At 50.2% G+C, this 16,674-nt stretch overlaps 1 protein-coding gene across 3 annotated transcripts in view; it reads left to right on the top strand.

The window, feature by feature from the left end:
- The window catches only part of LOC139546214 (partitioning defective 3 homolog B-like), a 425,714-nt gene that overhangs the window by 59,793 nt on the left and 349,247 nt on the right, over positions 1-16,674 (top strand). For all 3 annotated transcript variants that reach the window (XM_071354341.1, XM_071354342.1, XM_071354340.1), the window contains exons 7-9: positions 2,144-2,550; positions 12,191-12,330; positions 12,720-12,848. In XM_071354341.1, coding sequence (XP_071210442.1) covers positions 2,144-2,550; positions 12,191-12,330; positions 12,720-12,848 — 676 coding nt within the window. The remainder of the gene's footprint in view (positions 1-2,143; positions 2,551-12,190; positions 12,331-12,719; positions 12,849-16,674) is intronic.

Here is a 16,674-nt window from a genome sequence, read left to right as displayed (position 1 = left end):
ATCATTCTTAAATGGAAGAAGTTTGGAACCACCAAGACTCTTCCTAGAGCTGCCACCCGGCCAAACTGAGCAATCGAGGGAGAAGGGCCTTTGTCAGGGAGGTGACCAAGAACCCGATGGTCACTCTGACAGAGCTCCAGAGTTCCTCTGTGGAGATGGGAGAACCTTCCAGAAGGACAACCATCTCTGCAGCACTCCACCAATCAGGCCTTTATGGTAGAGTGGCCAGACAGAAGCCACTCCTCAGTAAAAGGCACATGACAGCCCGCTTGGAGTTTGCCGAAAGGCACCTAAAGACTCTCAGACCAAGAGAAACAAGATTCTCTGGTTTGATGAAACCAAGATTGAACTCTTTGGCCTGAATGCCAAGCTTCACGTCTGGAGGAAACCTGAAACCTGAAACCTGACACCAGGACTCCTGAGTGGCGCAGTAGTCTAAGACACTGCATCTCAGTACCTGGTTTGAATCCAGGCTGCATCACATCCGGCCGTGATTGGGAGTCCCATAGGGCGGTGCACAATTGGTCCAGTGTCATCTGGGTTTGGCCAGTGTGGACCGTAATTGTAAATAAGAATTTGTTCTTAACTGACTTGCCTAGTTAAATGAAGGTTAAATAAAATAAATAAATAAAAATCCCTATGGTAAAGCATGGTGGTGGCAGCATCATGCTGTTGGGATGTTTTTCAGCTGTACAGACTGGGAGACTAGTCAGGATCGAGGCAAAGATGAACAGAGCAAAGTACAGAGAGATCCTTGATGAAAAACCTGCTCCAAAGCGCTCAGGACCTTAGACTGGGGTGAAGGTTCACCTTCCAACAGGACAACGACCCTAAGCACACAGCCAAGACAACGCAGAGAGTGGCTTCGGGACAAGTCTCTGAATGTCCTTGAGTGGCCCAGCCAGAGCCCGGACTTGAACCCGATCGAACATCTCTGAAGAGACCTGAAAATAGCTGTGCAGCGACACTCCCCATCCAACCTGACAGACCTTGAGATGATCTGCAGAGAAGAATGGGAGAAACTCCCCAAATAAAGGTGTGCCAAGCTTGTAGGGTCATACCCAAGAAGACTCAAGGCTGTAATCGCTGACAAAGGTGCTTCAACAAAGTACTGAGTAAAGGGTCTGAATACGTCATATAAATTTGCAAAAGAAATTGTAAAAAGAAAAAAGTTTGCTTTCAAATCAAATCAAATGTATTTATAAAGCCCTTCTTACATCAGCTGATATCTCAAAGTGCTGTACAGAAACCCAGCCTAAAACCCCCAAACAGCAAGCAATGCAGGTGTAGAAGCACGGTGGCTAGGAAAAACTCCCCTAGAAAGACCAGAACCTAGGAAGAAACCTAGAGAAGAACCTTTGTCATTGGGGTATGGATGTATTGTGATGTCATTATGGGGTATTGTGATGTCATTATGGGGTATTGTGTGTAGATTGATGAGGGAGGGGGGGGGGGGGGGGGACAATTTAATCCATTCTAGAATAAAGCTGTAACGTAACAAAATGTGGAAAAAGTCAAGGGGTCTGAATACTTTCTGAATACACTGTATAAACATACTTTTTTGGTGGGAAACTCAGTTGAGTTAGAATAGTAGAAATGGGTTTTTCTCTCGTTACATTACATTTACATTTATATTAGTAATGAGTAATGCAGGAAGAGTAATGCAGGAAGCCTTGAGTAATACAGGAAGTCTGAGTAATGCAGGAAGTATTGAGTAATGCAGTAAGTCTTGAGTAATACAGGAAGTCTGAGTAATGCAGGAAGTCTTGAGTAATGCAGGAAGTCTTGAGTAATGCAGGAAGTCTTGAGTAATGCAGGAAGTCTTGAGTAATGCAGGAAGTCTTGAGTAATGCAGGAAGTCTTGCGTAATGCAGGAAGTCTTGAGTAATGCAGGAAGTCTGAGTAATGCAGGAAGTCTTGAGTAATGCAGGAAGTCTTGAGTAATGTAGTATGTCTTGAGTAATGCAGGAAGTTATGAGTAATGCAGGAAGTCTTGAGTAATGCAGGAAGTCTTGAGTAATGTAGTATGTCTTGAGTAATGTAGGAAGTTATGAGTAATGCAGGAAGGATTTGTCCTATTGTGCCATGTGTTGTTGTCAGTAGTATGGTTGCCTGCCAGTTCTGAGTGGTGTGTTCTCCCTAGGGCACAGGAAGTGTTCCGTTATGCTATGCGGTCCCCCACGGTGCGTCTGGAAGTAGTTCCTGTCTCCAACAGGGAGAGGTACGAGAAGAGCCTGATTGGTCAGCTCCTCAACCAATCAGGCAGTCCCAAAGCCACACCCAAGACTGCCTCTAAGGAGCCTCCTTCAATCAAACCCGCCTTTAAGCCCTCTGACTCTCCTACTGCCCGAATGGCTGAGGACAGCAGCAGTCTAGAGGGCCGACCAATGGGATCCCCCCATCTCGCCCACCCTGTTCCCGTCAGCCTATCCCCTGTCCCCAAGGAGAAGAGTGACAGCCCGCTCCTGAAGAGGAGTCCCACCTTCTCTACCCTGGTGGGCTTCACCAGCAAGAAGGGAGGGAAGAGACTGAAGATCGATTTAAAGAAAGGTAAGGGGGAGGAGGAGGGGGAGGGATGATGGGGAGGAGGAGGGATGATGGGGAGGAGGTATGAGGAGGGGGAGGAGGAGGGATGATGGGGAAGAGGTATGAGGAGGGGGAGGAGGAGGGATGGGGAGGAGGAGGGATGATGGGGAGGAGGAGGAGGGATGATGGGGAGGAGGAGGGGGAGGAGGATGGATGGGGAGGAGGAGGAGGGATGATGTGGAGGAGGAGGAGGAGGAGGGATGGGGAGGAGGAGGGATGATGTGGAGGAGGAGGAGGAGGGATGGGGAGGATGAGGGGGAGGAGGAGGGATGGGGATGGGGAGGAGGGATGATGGGGAGGAGGAGGGATGAGGAGGGGGAGGAGGAGGGATGATGGGGAGGAGGTATGAGGAGGGGGAGGAGGAGGGATGATGGGGAGGAGGGATGATGTGGAGGAGGAGGGATGATGGGGAGGAGGAGGGATGATGTGGAGGAGGAGGGATGATGGGGAGGAGGAGGGATGATGGGGAGGAAGAGGGATGATGTGGGATGGGGAGGAGGAGGCAGCTGGCAGGATGAGGTCGTGATTTCACCCCACTAGTTAGACAGCTGGCTGGATGAGGTCATGATTTCACCCCACTAGTTAGACAGCTGGCTGGATGAGGTCATGATTTCACCCCACTAGTTAGACAGCTGGCTGGATGAGGTCGTGATTTCACCCCACTAGTTAGACAGCTGGCATGATGAGGTCATGATTTCACCCCACTAGTTAGGCAGCTGGCAGGATGAGGTCATGATTTCACCCCACTAGTTAGACAGCTGGCTGGATGAGGTCATGATTTCACCCCACTAGTTAGACAGCTGGCTGGATGAGGTCGTGATTTCACCCCACTAGTTAGACAGCTGGCAGGATGAGGTCGTGATTTCACCCCACTAGTTAGACAGCTGGCAGGATGAGGTCGTGATTTCACCCCACTAGTTAGACAGCTGGCAGGATGAGGTCGTGATTTCACCCCACTAGTTAGACAGCTGGCTGGATGAGGTCATGATTTCACCCCACTAGTTAGACAGCTGGCAGGATGAGGTCATGATTTCACCCCACTAGTTAGACAGCTGGCTGGATGAGGTCATGATTTCACCCCACTAGTTAGACAGCTGGCTGGATGAGGTCATGATTTCACCCCACTAGTTAGACAGCTGGCAGGATGAGGTCATGATTTCACCCCACTAGTTAGACAGCTGGCAGGATGAGGTCATGATTTCACCCCACTAGTTATACAGCTGGCTGGATGAGGTCATGATTTCACCCCACTAGTTAGACAGCTGGCTGGATGAGGTCGTGATTTCACCCCACTAGTTAGACAGCTGGCTGGATGAGGTCATGATTTCACCCCACTAGTTAGACAGCTGGCTGGATGAGGTCATGATTTCACCCCACTAGTTAGACAGCTGGCTGGATGACGTCGTGATTTCACCCCACTAGTTAGACAGCTGGCTGGATGAGGTCATGATTTCACCCCACTAGTTAGACAGCTGGCTGGATGAGGTCATGATTTCACCCCACTAGTTAGACAGCTGGCAGGATGAGGTCATGATTTCACCCCACTAGTTAGACAGCTGGCAGGATGAGGTCATGATTTCACCCCACTAGTTAGACAGCTGGCAGGATGAGGTCATGATTTCACCCCACTAGTTAGACAGCTGGCTGGATGAGGTCATGATTTCACCCCACTAGTTAGACAGCTGGCAGGATGAGGTCATGATTTCACCCCACTAGTTAAACAGCTGGCTGGATGAGGTCATGATTTCACCCCACTAGTTAGACAGCTGGCTGGATGAGGTCATGATTTCACCCCACTAGTTAGACAGCTGGCTGGATGAGGTCATGATTTCACCCCACTAGTTAGACAGCTGGCTGGATGAGGTCATGATTTCACCCCACTAGTTAGACAGCTGGCTGGATGAGGTCATGATTTCACCCCACTAGTTAGACAGCTGGCTGGATGAGGTAGTGATTTCACCCCACTAGTTAGACAGCTGGCAGGATGAGGTCATGATTTCCGTTCAGTTTGCATTGATCCAGCTGTAGCTGGGTGATATGAATTCATTGCAGAAAGCAGAGAGAACTGCTGACTGACACTAAAATGGTTTTGCTAAATGACCAACATAAAACAGAATCACACTGCCCAAGACTCGGCTGTCGATGCAAAGCTCATGTCTGTCTGCCTCTCTCGCACGCACGCACGCACGCACGCACGCACGCACGCACGCACGCACGCACGCACGCACGTGCATTGTGCTGAGTGTGTCTATTTTCAGTCAGTCTCAGCATGCTGCTTTTCCTTTAGTGACCACCCCTCTTCTCCTCTCTCATCCACTCCTCTCCCCCATCATCTCATCCCCTCCTCCTCTCCTCTCCTCCTCCCCCCCTCCTCCTCTCCTCCTCTCCCCTCTCATCTCCTCCTCTCCCCCTCATCCTCTCCTCCTCTCCCCTCTCATCTCATCCTCTCCCCCTCATCCTCTCCTCTCCTCCTCTCCCCCCTCATCCTCTCCTCCTCTCCCCCTCATCCTCTCCTCCTCTCACACACACACACACACACACACACACACACACACACACACACACACACACACACACACACACACACACACACACACACACACACACACACAACAGGTGTTACCTCTTGCCAGTGAATCAGCATGACATCATTGAATCCCTGATAAGAGCTTTATGTCACATATCCCGACGACCTCCTAGACGCCCTCATCACTCGCGATAACCTCCTAGATGCCCTCACTCGCGATAACCTCCTAGACGCCCTCGTCACTCGCGATAACCTCCTAGACGCCCTCGTCACTCGCGATAACCTCCTAGACGCCCTCGTCACTCGCGATAACCTCCTAGACGCCCTCGTCACTCGCGATAACCTCCTAGACGCCCTCATCACTCGCGATAACCTCCTAGTCGCCCTCATCACTCGCGATAACCTCCTAGACGCCCTCGTCACTCGCGATAACCTCCTAGATGCCCTCATCACTCCCGATAACCTCCTAGATGCCCTCGTCACTCGCGATAACCTCCTAGATGCCCTCATCACTCCCGATAACCTCCTAGATGCCCTCATCACTCCCGATAACCTCCTAGATGCCCTCGTCACTCCCGATAACCTCCTAGATGCCCTCGTCATTCGCGATAACCTCCTAGATGCCCTCGTCACTCGCGATAACCTCCTAGACGCCCTCATCACTCCTGATAACCTCCTAGATGCCCTCGTCACTCGCAATAACCTCCTAGACGCCCTCATCACTCGCGATAACCTCCTAGATGCCCTCATCACTCGCGATAACCTCCTAGATCGCTCTGGATAAGAGCGTCTGCTAAATGACTAAAATGTAAATGTAGATGCCCTCGTCACTCGCGATAACCTCCCAGACGCCCTCATCACTCCTGATAACCTCCTAGATGCCCTCATCACTCGCAATAACCTCCCAGACGCCCTCATCACTCCTGATAACCTCCTAGACGCCCTCATCACTCGCGATAACCTCCTAGTCGCCCTCATCACTCGCGATAACCTCCTAGACGCCCTCGTCACTCGCGATAACCTCCTAGATGCCCTCATCACTCGCGATAACCTCCTAGTCGCCCTCATCACTCGCGATAACCTCCTAGTCGCCCTCATCACTCGCGATAACCTCCTAGTCGCCCTCATCACTCGCGATAACCTAGACTATATCAGGTCTAGGGGCTGAGGTTATATCAGGTCTAGGGGCTGAGGTTATATCAGGTCTAGGGGTTGGGGTTATATCAGGTCTAGGGGCTGGGGTTATAACAGGTCTAGGGGCTGGGGTTATATCAGGTCTAGGGGCTGGGGTTATATCAGGTCTAGGGGCTGGGGTTATATCAGGTCTAGGGGCTGGGGTTATATCAGGTCTAGGGGCTGGGGTTATATCAGGTCTAGGGGCTGGGGTTATATCAGGTCTAGGGGCTGGGGTTATATCAGGTCTAGGGGCTGGGGTTATATCAGGTCTAGGGGCTGGGGTTATATCAGGTCTAGGGGCTGGGGTTATATCAGGTCTAGGGGCTGGGGTTATATCAGGTCTAGGGGCTGGGGTTATATCAGGTCTAGGGGCTGGGGTTATATCAGGTCTAGGGGCTGGGGTTATATCAGGTCTAGGGGCTGGGGTTATATCAGGTCTAGGGGCTGGGGTTATATCAGGTCTAGGGGCTGGGGTTATATCAGGTCTAGGGGCTGGGGTTATATCAGGTCTAGGGGCTGGGGTTATATCAGGTCTAGGGGCTGGGGTTATATCAGGTCTAGGGGCTGGGGTTATATCAGGTCTAGGGGCTGGGGTTATATCAGGTCTAGGGGCTGGGGTTATATCAGGTCTAGGGGCTGGGGTTATATCAGGTCTAGGGGCTGGGGTTATATCAGGTCTAGGGGTTATATCAGGTCTAGGGGTTATATCAGGTATAGGGGCTGGGGTTATATCAGGTCTAGGGGCTGGGGTTATAACAGGTCTAGGGGCTGGGGTTATATCAGGTCTAGGGGTTATATCAGGTCTAGGGGCTGGGGTTATATCAGGTCTAGGGGCTGGGGTTATATCAGGTCTAGGGGCTGGGGTTATATCAGGTCTAGGGGCTGGGGTTATATCAGGTCTAGGGGCTGGGGTTATATCAGGTCTAGGGGCTGGGGTTATATCAGGTCTAGGGGCTGGGGTTATATCAGGTCTAGGGGTTATATCAGGTCTAGGGGCTGGGGTTATATCAGGTCTAGGGGCTGGGGTTATATCAGGTCTAGGGGCTGGGGTTATAACAGGTCTAGGGGCTGGGGTTATATCAGGTCTAGGGGCTGAGGTTATATCAGGTCTAGGGGCTGGGGTTATATCAGGTCTAGGGGCTGGGGTTATAGCAGGTCTAGGGGCTGGGGTTATATCAGGTCTAGGGGCTGGGGTTATAACAGGTCTAGGGGCTTGGGTTATATCAGGTCTAGGGGCTGGGGTTATATCAGGTCTAGGGGCTGGGGTTATATCAGGTCTAGGGGTTATATCAGGTCTAGGGGCTGGGGTTATATCAGGTCTAGGGGCTGGGGTTATAACAGGTCTAGGGGCTGGGGTTATAACAGGTCTAGGGGCTGGGGTTATATCAGGTCTAGGGGCTGGGGTTATATCAGGTCTAGGGGCTGGTGTTATATCAGGTCTAGGGGCTGGGGTTATATCAGGTCTAGGGGCTGGGGTTATATCAGGTCTAGGAGCTGAGGTTATATCAGGTCTAGGGGCTGGGGTTATATCAGGTCTAGGGGCTGGGGTTATAACAGGTCTAGGGGCTGGGGTTATAACAGGTCTAGGGGCTGGGGTTATATCAGATCTAGGGGCTGGGGTTATATCAGGTCTAGGGGCTGGGGTTATATCAGGTCTAGGGGCTGGGGTTATATCAGGTCTAGGGGTTATATCAGGTCTAGGGGTTATAACAGGTCTAGGGGCTGGGGTTATATCAGGTCTAGGGGCTGGGGTTATAACAGGTCTAGGGGCTGGGGTTATATCAGGTCTAGGGGCTGAGGTTATATCAGGTCTAGGGGTTATATCAGGTCTAGGGGCTGGGGTTATATCAGGTCTAGGGGCTGGGGTTATATCAGGTCTAGGGGTTATATCGGGTCTAGGGGCTGGGGTTATATCAGGTCTAGGGGCTGGGGTTATATCAGGTCTAGGGGCTGAGGTTATATCAGGTCTAGGGGTTATATCAGGTCTAGGGGCTGGGGTTATATCAGGTCTAGGGGCTGGGGTTATAACAGGTCTAGGGGCTGGGGTTATATCAGGTCTAGGGGCTGGGGTTATATCAGGTCTAGGGGCTGGGGTTATATCAGGTCTAGGGGCTGGGGTTATATCAGGTCTAGGGGCTGGGGTTATATCAGGTCTAGGGGCTGGGGTTATATCAGGTCTAGGGGCTGGGGTTATAATCAGGTCTAGGGGCTGGGGTTATATCAGGTCTAGGGGCTGGGGTTATATCAGGTCTAGGGGCTGGGGTTATATCAGGTCTAGGGGCTGGGGTTATATCAGGTCTAGGGGTTATATCAGGTCTAGGGGCTGGGGTTATATCAGGTCTAGGGGCTGGGGTTATATCAGGTCCAGGGGCTGGGGTTATATCAGGTCTAGGGGCTGGGGTTATGTCAGGTCTAGGGGCTGGGGTTATAACAGGTCTAGGGGCTGGGGTTATATCAGGTCTAGGGGCTGGGGTTATATCAGGTCTAGGGGCTGGGGTTATATCAGGTCTAGGGGCTGAGGTTATATCAGGTCTAGGGGTTGGGGTTATATCAGGTCTAGGGGCTGGGGTTATAACAGGTCTAGGGGCTGGGGTTATATCAGGTCTAGGGGCTGGGGTTATATCAGGTCTAGGGGCTGGGGTTATATCAGGTCTAGGGGCTGGGGTTATATCAGGTCTAGGGGCTGGGGTTATATCAGGTCTAGGGGCTGGGGTTATATCAGGTCTAGGGGCTGGGGTAATATCAGGTCTAGGGGCTGGGGTTATATCAGGTCTAGGGGTTATATCAGGTCTAGGGGCTGGGGTTATATCAGGTCTAGGGGCTGGGGTTATATCAGGTCTAGGGGCTGGGGTTATATCAGGTCTAGGGGCTGGGGTTATATCAGGTCTAGGGGCTGGGATTATATCAGGTCTAGGGGTTATATCAGGTCTAGGGGTTATATCAGGTATAGGGGCTGGGGTTATATCAGGTCTAGGGGCTGGGGTTATAACAGGTCTAGGGGCTGGGGTTATATCAGGTCTAGGGGTTATATCAGGTCTAGGGGCTGGGGTTATATCAGGTCTAGGGGCTGGGGTTATATCAGGTCTAGGGGCTGGGGTTATATCAGGTCTAGGGGCTGGGGTTATATCAGGTCTAGGGGCTGGGGTTATATCAGGTCTAGGGGCTGGGGTTATATCAGGTCTAGGGGTTATATCAGGTCTAGGGGCTGGGGTTATATCAGGTCTAGGGGCTGGGGTTATATCAGGTCTAGGGGCTGGGGTTATAACAGGTCTAGGGGCTGGGGTTATATCAGGTCTAGGGGCTGAGGTTATATCAGGTCTAGGGGCTGGGGTTATATCAGGTCTAGGGGCTGGGGTTATAGCAGGTCTAGGGGCTGGGGTTATATCAGGTCTAGGGGCTGGGGTTATACCAGGTCTAGGGGCTGGGGTTATATCAGGTCTAGGGGCTGGGGTTATATCAGGTCTAGGGGCTGGGGTTATATCAGGTCTAGGGGTTATATCAGGTCTAGGGGCTGGGGTTATATCAGGTCTAGGGGCTGGGGTTATAACAGGTCTAGGGGCTGGGGTTATAACAGGTCTAGGGGCTGGGGTTATAGCAGGTCTAGGGGCTGGGGTTATATCAGGTCTAGGGGCTGGTGTTATATCAGGTCTAGGGGCTGGGGTTATATCAGGTCTAGGGGCTGGGGTTATATCAGGTCTAGGAGCTGAGGTTATATCAGGTCTAGGGGCTGGGGTTATATCAGGTCTAGGGGCTGGGGTTATATCAGGTCTAGGGGCTGGGGTTATACCAGGTCTAGGGGCTGGGGTTATATCAGATCTAGGGGCTGGGGTTATATCAGGTCTAGGGGCTGGGGTTATATCAGGTCTAGGGGCTGGGGTTATATCAGGTCTAGGGGCTGGGGTTATATCAGGTCTAGGGGTTATATCAGGTCTAGGGGTTATAACAGGTCTAGGGGCTGGGGTTATATCAGGTCTAGGGGCTGGGGTTATAACAGGTCTAGGGGCTGGGGTTATATCAGGTCTAGGGGCTGAGGTTATATCAGGTCTAGGGGTTATATCAGGTCTAGGGGCTGGGGTTATATCAGGTCTAGGGGCTGGGGTTATATCAGGTCTAGGGGTTATATCAGGTCTAGGGGCTGGGGTTATATCAGGTCTAGGGGCTGGGGTTATATCAGGTCTAGGGGCTGAGGTTATATCAGGTCTAGGGGTTATATCAGGTCTAGGGGCTGGGGTTATATCAGGTCTAGGGGCTGGGGTTATAACAGGTCTAGGGGCTGGGGTTATAACAGGTCTAGGGGCTGGGGTTATATCAGGTCTAGGGGCTGGGGTTATATCAGGTCTAGGGGCTGGGGTTATATCAGGTCTATGGGCTGGGGTTATATCAGGTCTAGGGGCTGGGGTTATATCAGGTCTAGGGGCTGGGGTTATATCAGGTCTAGGGGCTGGGGTTATAACAGGTCTAGGGGCTGGGGTTATATCAGGTCTAGGGGCTGGGGTTATATCAGGTCTAGGGGCTGGGGTTATATCAGGTCTAGGGGCTGGGGTTATATCAGGTCTAGGGGTTATATCAGGTCTAGGGGCTGGGGTTATATCAGGTCTAGGGGCTGGGGTTATATCAGGTCCAGGGGCTGGGGTTATATCAGGTCTAGGGGCTGGGGTTATGTCAGGTCTAGGGGCTGGGGTTATACCAGGTCTAGGGGCTGGGGTTATATCAGGTCTAGGGGCTGGGGTTATATCAGGTCTAGGGGCTGGGGTTATATCAGGTCTAGGGGCTGAGGTTATATCAGGTCTAGGGGTTATATCAGGTCTAGGGGCTGGGGTTATATCAGGTCTAGGGGCTGGGGTTATAACAGGTCTAGGGGCTGGGGTTATAACAGGTCTAGGGGCTGGGGTTATAACAGGTCTAGGGGCTGGGGTTATATCAGGTCTAGGGGCTGGGGTTATATCAGGTCTAGGGGCTGGGGTTATATCAGGTCTAGGGGCTGGGGTTATATCAGGTCTAGGGGCTGGGGTTATATCAGGTCTAGGGGCTGGGGTTATAACAGGTCTAGGGGCTGGGGTTATATCAGGTCTAGGGGCTGGGGTTATATCAGGTCTAGGGGCTGGGGTTATATCAGGTCTAGGGGCTGGGGTTATATCAGGTCTAGGGGTTATATCAGGTCTAGGGGCTGGGGTTATATCAGGTCTAGGGGCTGGGGTTATATCAGGTCTAGGGGCTGGGGTTATAACAGGTCTAGGGGCTGGGGTTATATCAGGTCTAGGGGCTGGGGTTATATCAGGTCTAGGGGCTGGGGTTATAACAGGTCTAGGGGCTGGGGTTATATCAGGTCTAGGGGCTGGGGTTATATCAGGTCTAGGGGCTGGGGTTATATCAGGTCTAGGGGCTGGGGTTATATCAGGTCTAGGGGCTGGGGTTATATCAGGTCTAGGGGCTGGGGTTATATCAGGTCTAGGGGCTGGGGTTATATCAGGTCTAGGGGCTGGGGTTATATCAGGTCTAGGGGCTGGGGTTATATCAGGTCTAGGGGCTGAGGTTATATCAGGTCTAGGGGCTGGGGTTATATCAGGTCTAGGGGCTGGGGTTATATCAGGTCTAGGGGTTATATCAGGTCTAGGGGTTATATCAGGTCTAGGGGTTATATCAGGTCTAGGGGTTATATCAGGTCTAGGGGCTGGGGTTATAGCAGGTCTAGGGGCTGGGGTTATATCAGGTCTAGGGGTTATATCAGGTCTAGGGTATTATGGTCTAGTAATGGTGTACCGCTTTAATATTATGGTGCAGTAATGGAGTAGTATGGTGTACCACATTACCCTCGGTTATATATTTTTATTTTTATTTTCTTACAGATGTGAATGCTGTACTTAGTTTCTGAAGTCCCTTATTGTGTGTGTCTGTTTCCAGGTCCCGAGGGTCTAGGCTTCACAGTGGTGACCAGGGACTCGTCTGTACACGGCCCTGGTCCTATCCTGGTCAAGAACATCCTGCCGCGCGGGGCCGCCGTCAAAGATGGACGCCTGCAGTCAGGTGATCGGATCCTGGAGGTGAGTGACAGCACACACAGCCAATCAGATGAGTTTAGTGGTGGGGCTTTAAGCATTATCCAATCACAAAATCAGACTGACTTGACGTAGTCATATCACAACTCAAACTGAGTCCATCCTGTTTTTACAAAATCAATTCCCGTCTGGAACAATAAAGTTTTAATTTGAACTTGATCTCCCATGATATTGGATATGTGGATACCTGGTCAGGACACACATCCGCACCTCTTTTCTGTAGACTTCTTTTGTTGTGTTTTTTGAGGGGAAAGTGTAAATGAAGGACTGGTTTGTTCATCCTGTTTTTAATGTGAGAGACCGCTGGTGATTAAAAGGTGGACATTTCCTATGTAGCTAATAACCCTTTGATCTGGGCTCCTCTGCGTTCCCAGGTGAATGGTGTGGACATCAGCAGACATAGCCAGGAAGAGTTGGTCTCCATGTTGAGGAGCACCAGACAGGGAGACAGTGTTGTTCTGCTTGTGGCCAGACAGGAAGACGTGTTCCTGCCCCGAGAACTGGTAAGAGTCTTTAATACTAGTCTAGATACAGCTACTACTCAGAGAACTGGTTAGAGTCTTCTCTACTACTAGTCTAGATACACCTACTACCCAGAGAACTGGTAAGAGTCTTTAATACTAGTCTAGATACACCTACTACTCAGATAACGGGTTAGAGTCTTCTCTACTACTAGTCTAGATACACCTGCTACTCAGAGAACTGGTTAGAGTCTTTAATACTAGTCTAGATACACCTACTACTCAGATAACTGGTTAGAGTCTTCATTAGATAGATGGTTCTCTGTCTAGTCAGTACTCCTCCTCCTTAGATAGAGGGTTCTCTGTCTAGACAGTACTCCTCCTCCTTAGATAGAGGGTTCTCTGTCTAGACAGTACTCCTCCTCCTTAGATAGAGGGTTCTCTGTCTAGACAGTACTCCTCCTCCTTAGATAGAGGGTTCTCTGTCTAGTCAGTACTCCTCCTCCTTAGATAGAGGGTTCTCTGTCTAGTCAGTACTCCTCCTCCTTAGATAGAGGGTTCTCTGTCTAGACAGTACTCCTCCTTAGATAGAGGGTTCTCTGTCTAGTCAGTACTCCTCCTCCTTAGATAGAGGGTTCTCTGTCTAGTCAGTACTCCTCCTCCTTAGATAGAGGGTTCTCTGTCTAGACAGTACTCCTCCTCCTTAGATAGATGGTTCTCTGTCTAGTCAGTACTCCTCCTCCTTAGATAGAGGGTTCTCTGTCTAGACAGTACTCCTCCTCCTTAGATAGAGGGTTCTCTGTCTAGACAGTACTCCTCCTCCTTAGATAGATGGTTCTCTGTCTAGTCAGTACTCCTCCTCCTTAGATAGAGGGTTCTCTGTCTAGTCAGTACTCCTCCTCCTTAGATAGAGGGTTCTCTGTCTAGACAGTACTCCTCCTCCTTAGATAGATGGTTCTCTGTCTAGACAGTACTCCTCCTTAGATAGAGGGTTCTCTGTCTAGTCAGTACTCCTCCTCCTTAGATAGAGGGTTCTCTGTCTAGACAGTACTCCTCCTTAGATAGAGGGTTCTCTGTCTAGACAGTACTCCTCCTCCTTAGATAGAGGGTTCTCTGTCTAGACAGTACTCCTCCTTAGATAGAGGGTTCTCTGTCTAGACAGTACTCCTCCTTAGATAGAGGGTTCTCTGTCTAGTCAGTACTCCTCCTCCTTAGATAGATGGTTCTCTGTCTAGTCAGTACTCCTCCTCCTTAGATAGAGGGTTCTCTGTCTAGTCAGTACTCCTCCTCCTTAGATAGAGGGTTCTCTGTCTAGTCAGTACTCCTCCTCCTTAGATAGAGGGTTCTCTGTCTAGACAGTACTCCTCCTCCTTAGATAGAGGGTTCTCTGTCTAGACAGTACTCCTCCTCCTTAGATAGAGGGTTCTCTGTCTAGACAGTACTCCTCCTTAGATAGAGGGTTCTCTGTCTAGTCAGTACTCCTCCTCCTTAGATAGATGGTTCTCTGTCTAGTCAGTACTCCTCCTCCTTAGATAGAGGGTTCTCTGTCTAGACAGTACTCCTCCTCCTTAGATAGATGGTTCTCTGTCTAGACAGTACTCCTCCTCCTTAGATAGATGGTTCTCTGTCTAGACAGTATTCCTCCTTAGATAGAGGGTTCTCTGTCTAGACAGTATTCCTCCTTAGATAGAGGGTTCTCTGTCTAGACAGTACTCCTCCTTATATAGAGGGTTCTCTGTCTAGACAGTATTCCTCCTTAGATAGAGGGTTCTCTGTCTAGACAGTACTCCTCCTTATATAGAGGGTTCTCTGTCTAGACAGTACTCCTCCTCCTTAGATAGATGGTTCTCTGTCTAGTCAGTACTCCTCCTCCTTAGATAGAGGGTTCTCTGTCTAGACAGTACTCCTCCTTAGATAGAGGGTTCTCTGTCTAGTCAGTACTCCTCCTCCTTAGATAGAGGGTTCTCTGTCTAGTCAGTACTCCTCCTCCTTAGATAGAGGGTTCTCTGTCTAGACAGTACTCCTCCTTAGATAGAGGGTTCTCTGTCTAGTCAGTACTCCTCCTCCTTAGATAGAGGGTTCTCTGTCTAGACAGTACTCCTCCTTAGATAGAGGGTTCTCTGTCTAGTCAGTACTCCTCCTCCTTAGATAGATGGTTCTCTGTCTAGTCAGTACTCCTCCTCCTTAGATAGAGGGTTCTCTGTCTAGACAGTACTCCTCCTCCTTAGATAGAGGGTTCTCTGTCTAGTCAGTACTCCTCCTCCTTAGATAGAGGGTTCTCTGTCTAGTCAGTACTCCTCCTCCTTAGATAGAGGGTTCTCTGTCTAGTCAGTACTCCTCCTCCTTAGATAGAGGGTTCTCTGTCTAGACAGTACTCCTCCTTAGATAGATGGTTCTCTGTCTAGTCAGTACTCCTCCTCCTTAGATAGAGGGTTCTCTGTCTAGACAGTACTCCTCCTCCTTAGATAGAGGGTTATCTGTCTAGACAGTACTCCTCCTTAGATAGAGGGTTCTTTGTCTAGACAGTACTCCTCCTTAGATAGAGGGTTCTCTGTCTAGACAGTACTCCTCCTTAGATAGAGGGTTCTCTGTCTAGTCAGTACTCCTCCTCCTTAGATAGATGGTTCTCTGTCTAGACAGTACTCCTCCTCCTTAGATAGAGGGTTCTCTGTCTAGACAGTACTCCTCCTCCTTAGATAGATGGTTCTCTGTCTAGACAGTACTCCTCCTCCTTAGATAGATGGTTCTCTGTCTAGACAGTACTCCTCCTCCTTAGATAGAGGGTTCTCTGTCTAGACAGTACTCCTCCTTAGATAGAGGGTTCTCTGTCTAGTCAGTACTCCTCCTCCTTAGATAGAGGGTTCTCTGTCTAGACAGTACTCCTCCTCCTTAGATAGAGGGTTCTCTGTCTAGACAGTACTCCTCATCCTTAGATAGATGGTTCTCTGTCTAGTCAGTACTCCTCCTCCTTAGATAGATGGTTCTCTGTCTAGACAGTACTCCTCCTCCTTAGATAGAGGGTTCTCTGTCTAGACAGTACTCCTCCTCCTTAGATAGAGGGTTCTCTGTCTAGACAGTACTCCTCCTTAGATAGAGGGTTCTCTGTCTAGACAGTACTCCTCCTTAGATAGAGGGTTCTCTGTCTAGACAGTACTCCTCCTTAGATAGAGGGTTCTCTGTCTAGACAGTACTCCTCCTCCCTAGATAGAGGGTTCTCTGTCTAGTCAGTACTCCTCCTCCTTAGATAGAGGGTTCTCTGTCTAGTCAGTACTCCTCCTCCTTAGATAGAGGGTTCTCTGTCTAGTCAGTACTCCTCCTCCTTAGATAGAGGGTTCTCTGTCTAGACAGTACTCCTCCTCCTTAGATAGAGGGTTCTCTGTCTAGTCAGTACTCCTCCTCCTTAGATAGATGGTTCTCTGTCTAGACAGTACTCCTCCTCCTTAGATAGAGGGTTCTCTGTCTAGACAGTACTCCTCCTCCTTAGATAGATGGTTCTCTGTCTAGACAGTACTCCTCCTCCTTAGATAGAGGGTTCTCTGTCTAGACAGTACTCCTCCTCCTTAGATAGATGGTTCTCTGTCTAGACAGTACTCCTCCTCCTTAGATAGAGGGTTCTCTGTCTAGACAGTACTCCTCCTCCTTAGATAGATGGTTCTCTGTCTAGACAGTACTCCTCCTTAGATAGAGGGTTCTCTGTCTAGACAGTACTCCTCCTTAGATAGAGGGTTCTCTGTCTAGTCAGTACTCCTCCTCCTTAGATAGAGGGTTCTCTGTCTAGTCAGTACTCCTCCTCCTTAGATAGAGGGTTCTCTGTCTAGACAGTACTCATCCTCCTTAGATAGAGGGTTCTCTGTCTAGTCAGTACTCC

This window comes from Salvelinus alpinus, chromosome 20 (assembly GCF_045679555.1).
Source record: "Salvelinus alpinus chromosome 20, SLU_Salpinus.1, whole genome shotgun sequence".
NCBI classification, from domain to species: domain Eukaryota; kingdom Metazoa; phylum Chordata; class Actinopteri; order Salmoniformes; family Salmonidae; genus Salvelinus; species Salvelinus alpinus.
This window is presented reverse-complemented; position numbering and strand designations above follow the sequence as displayed.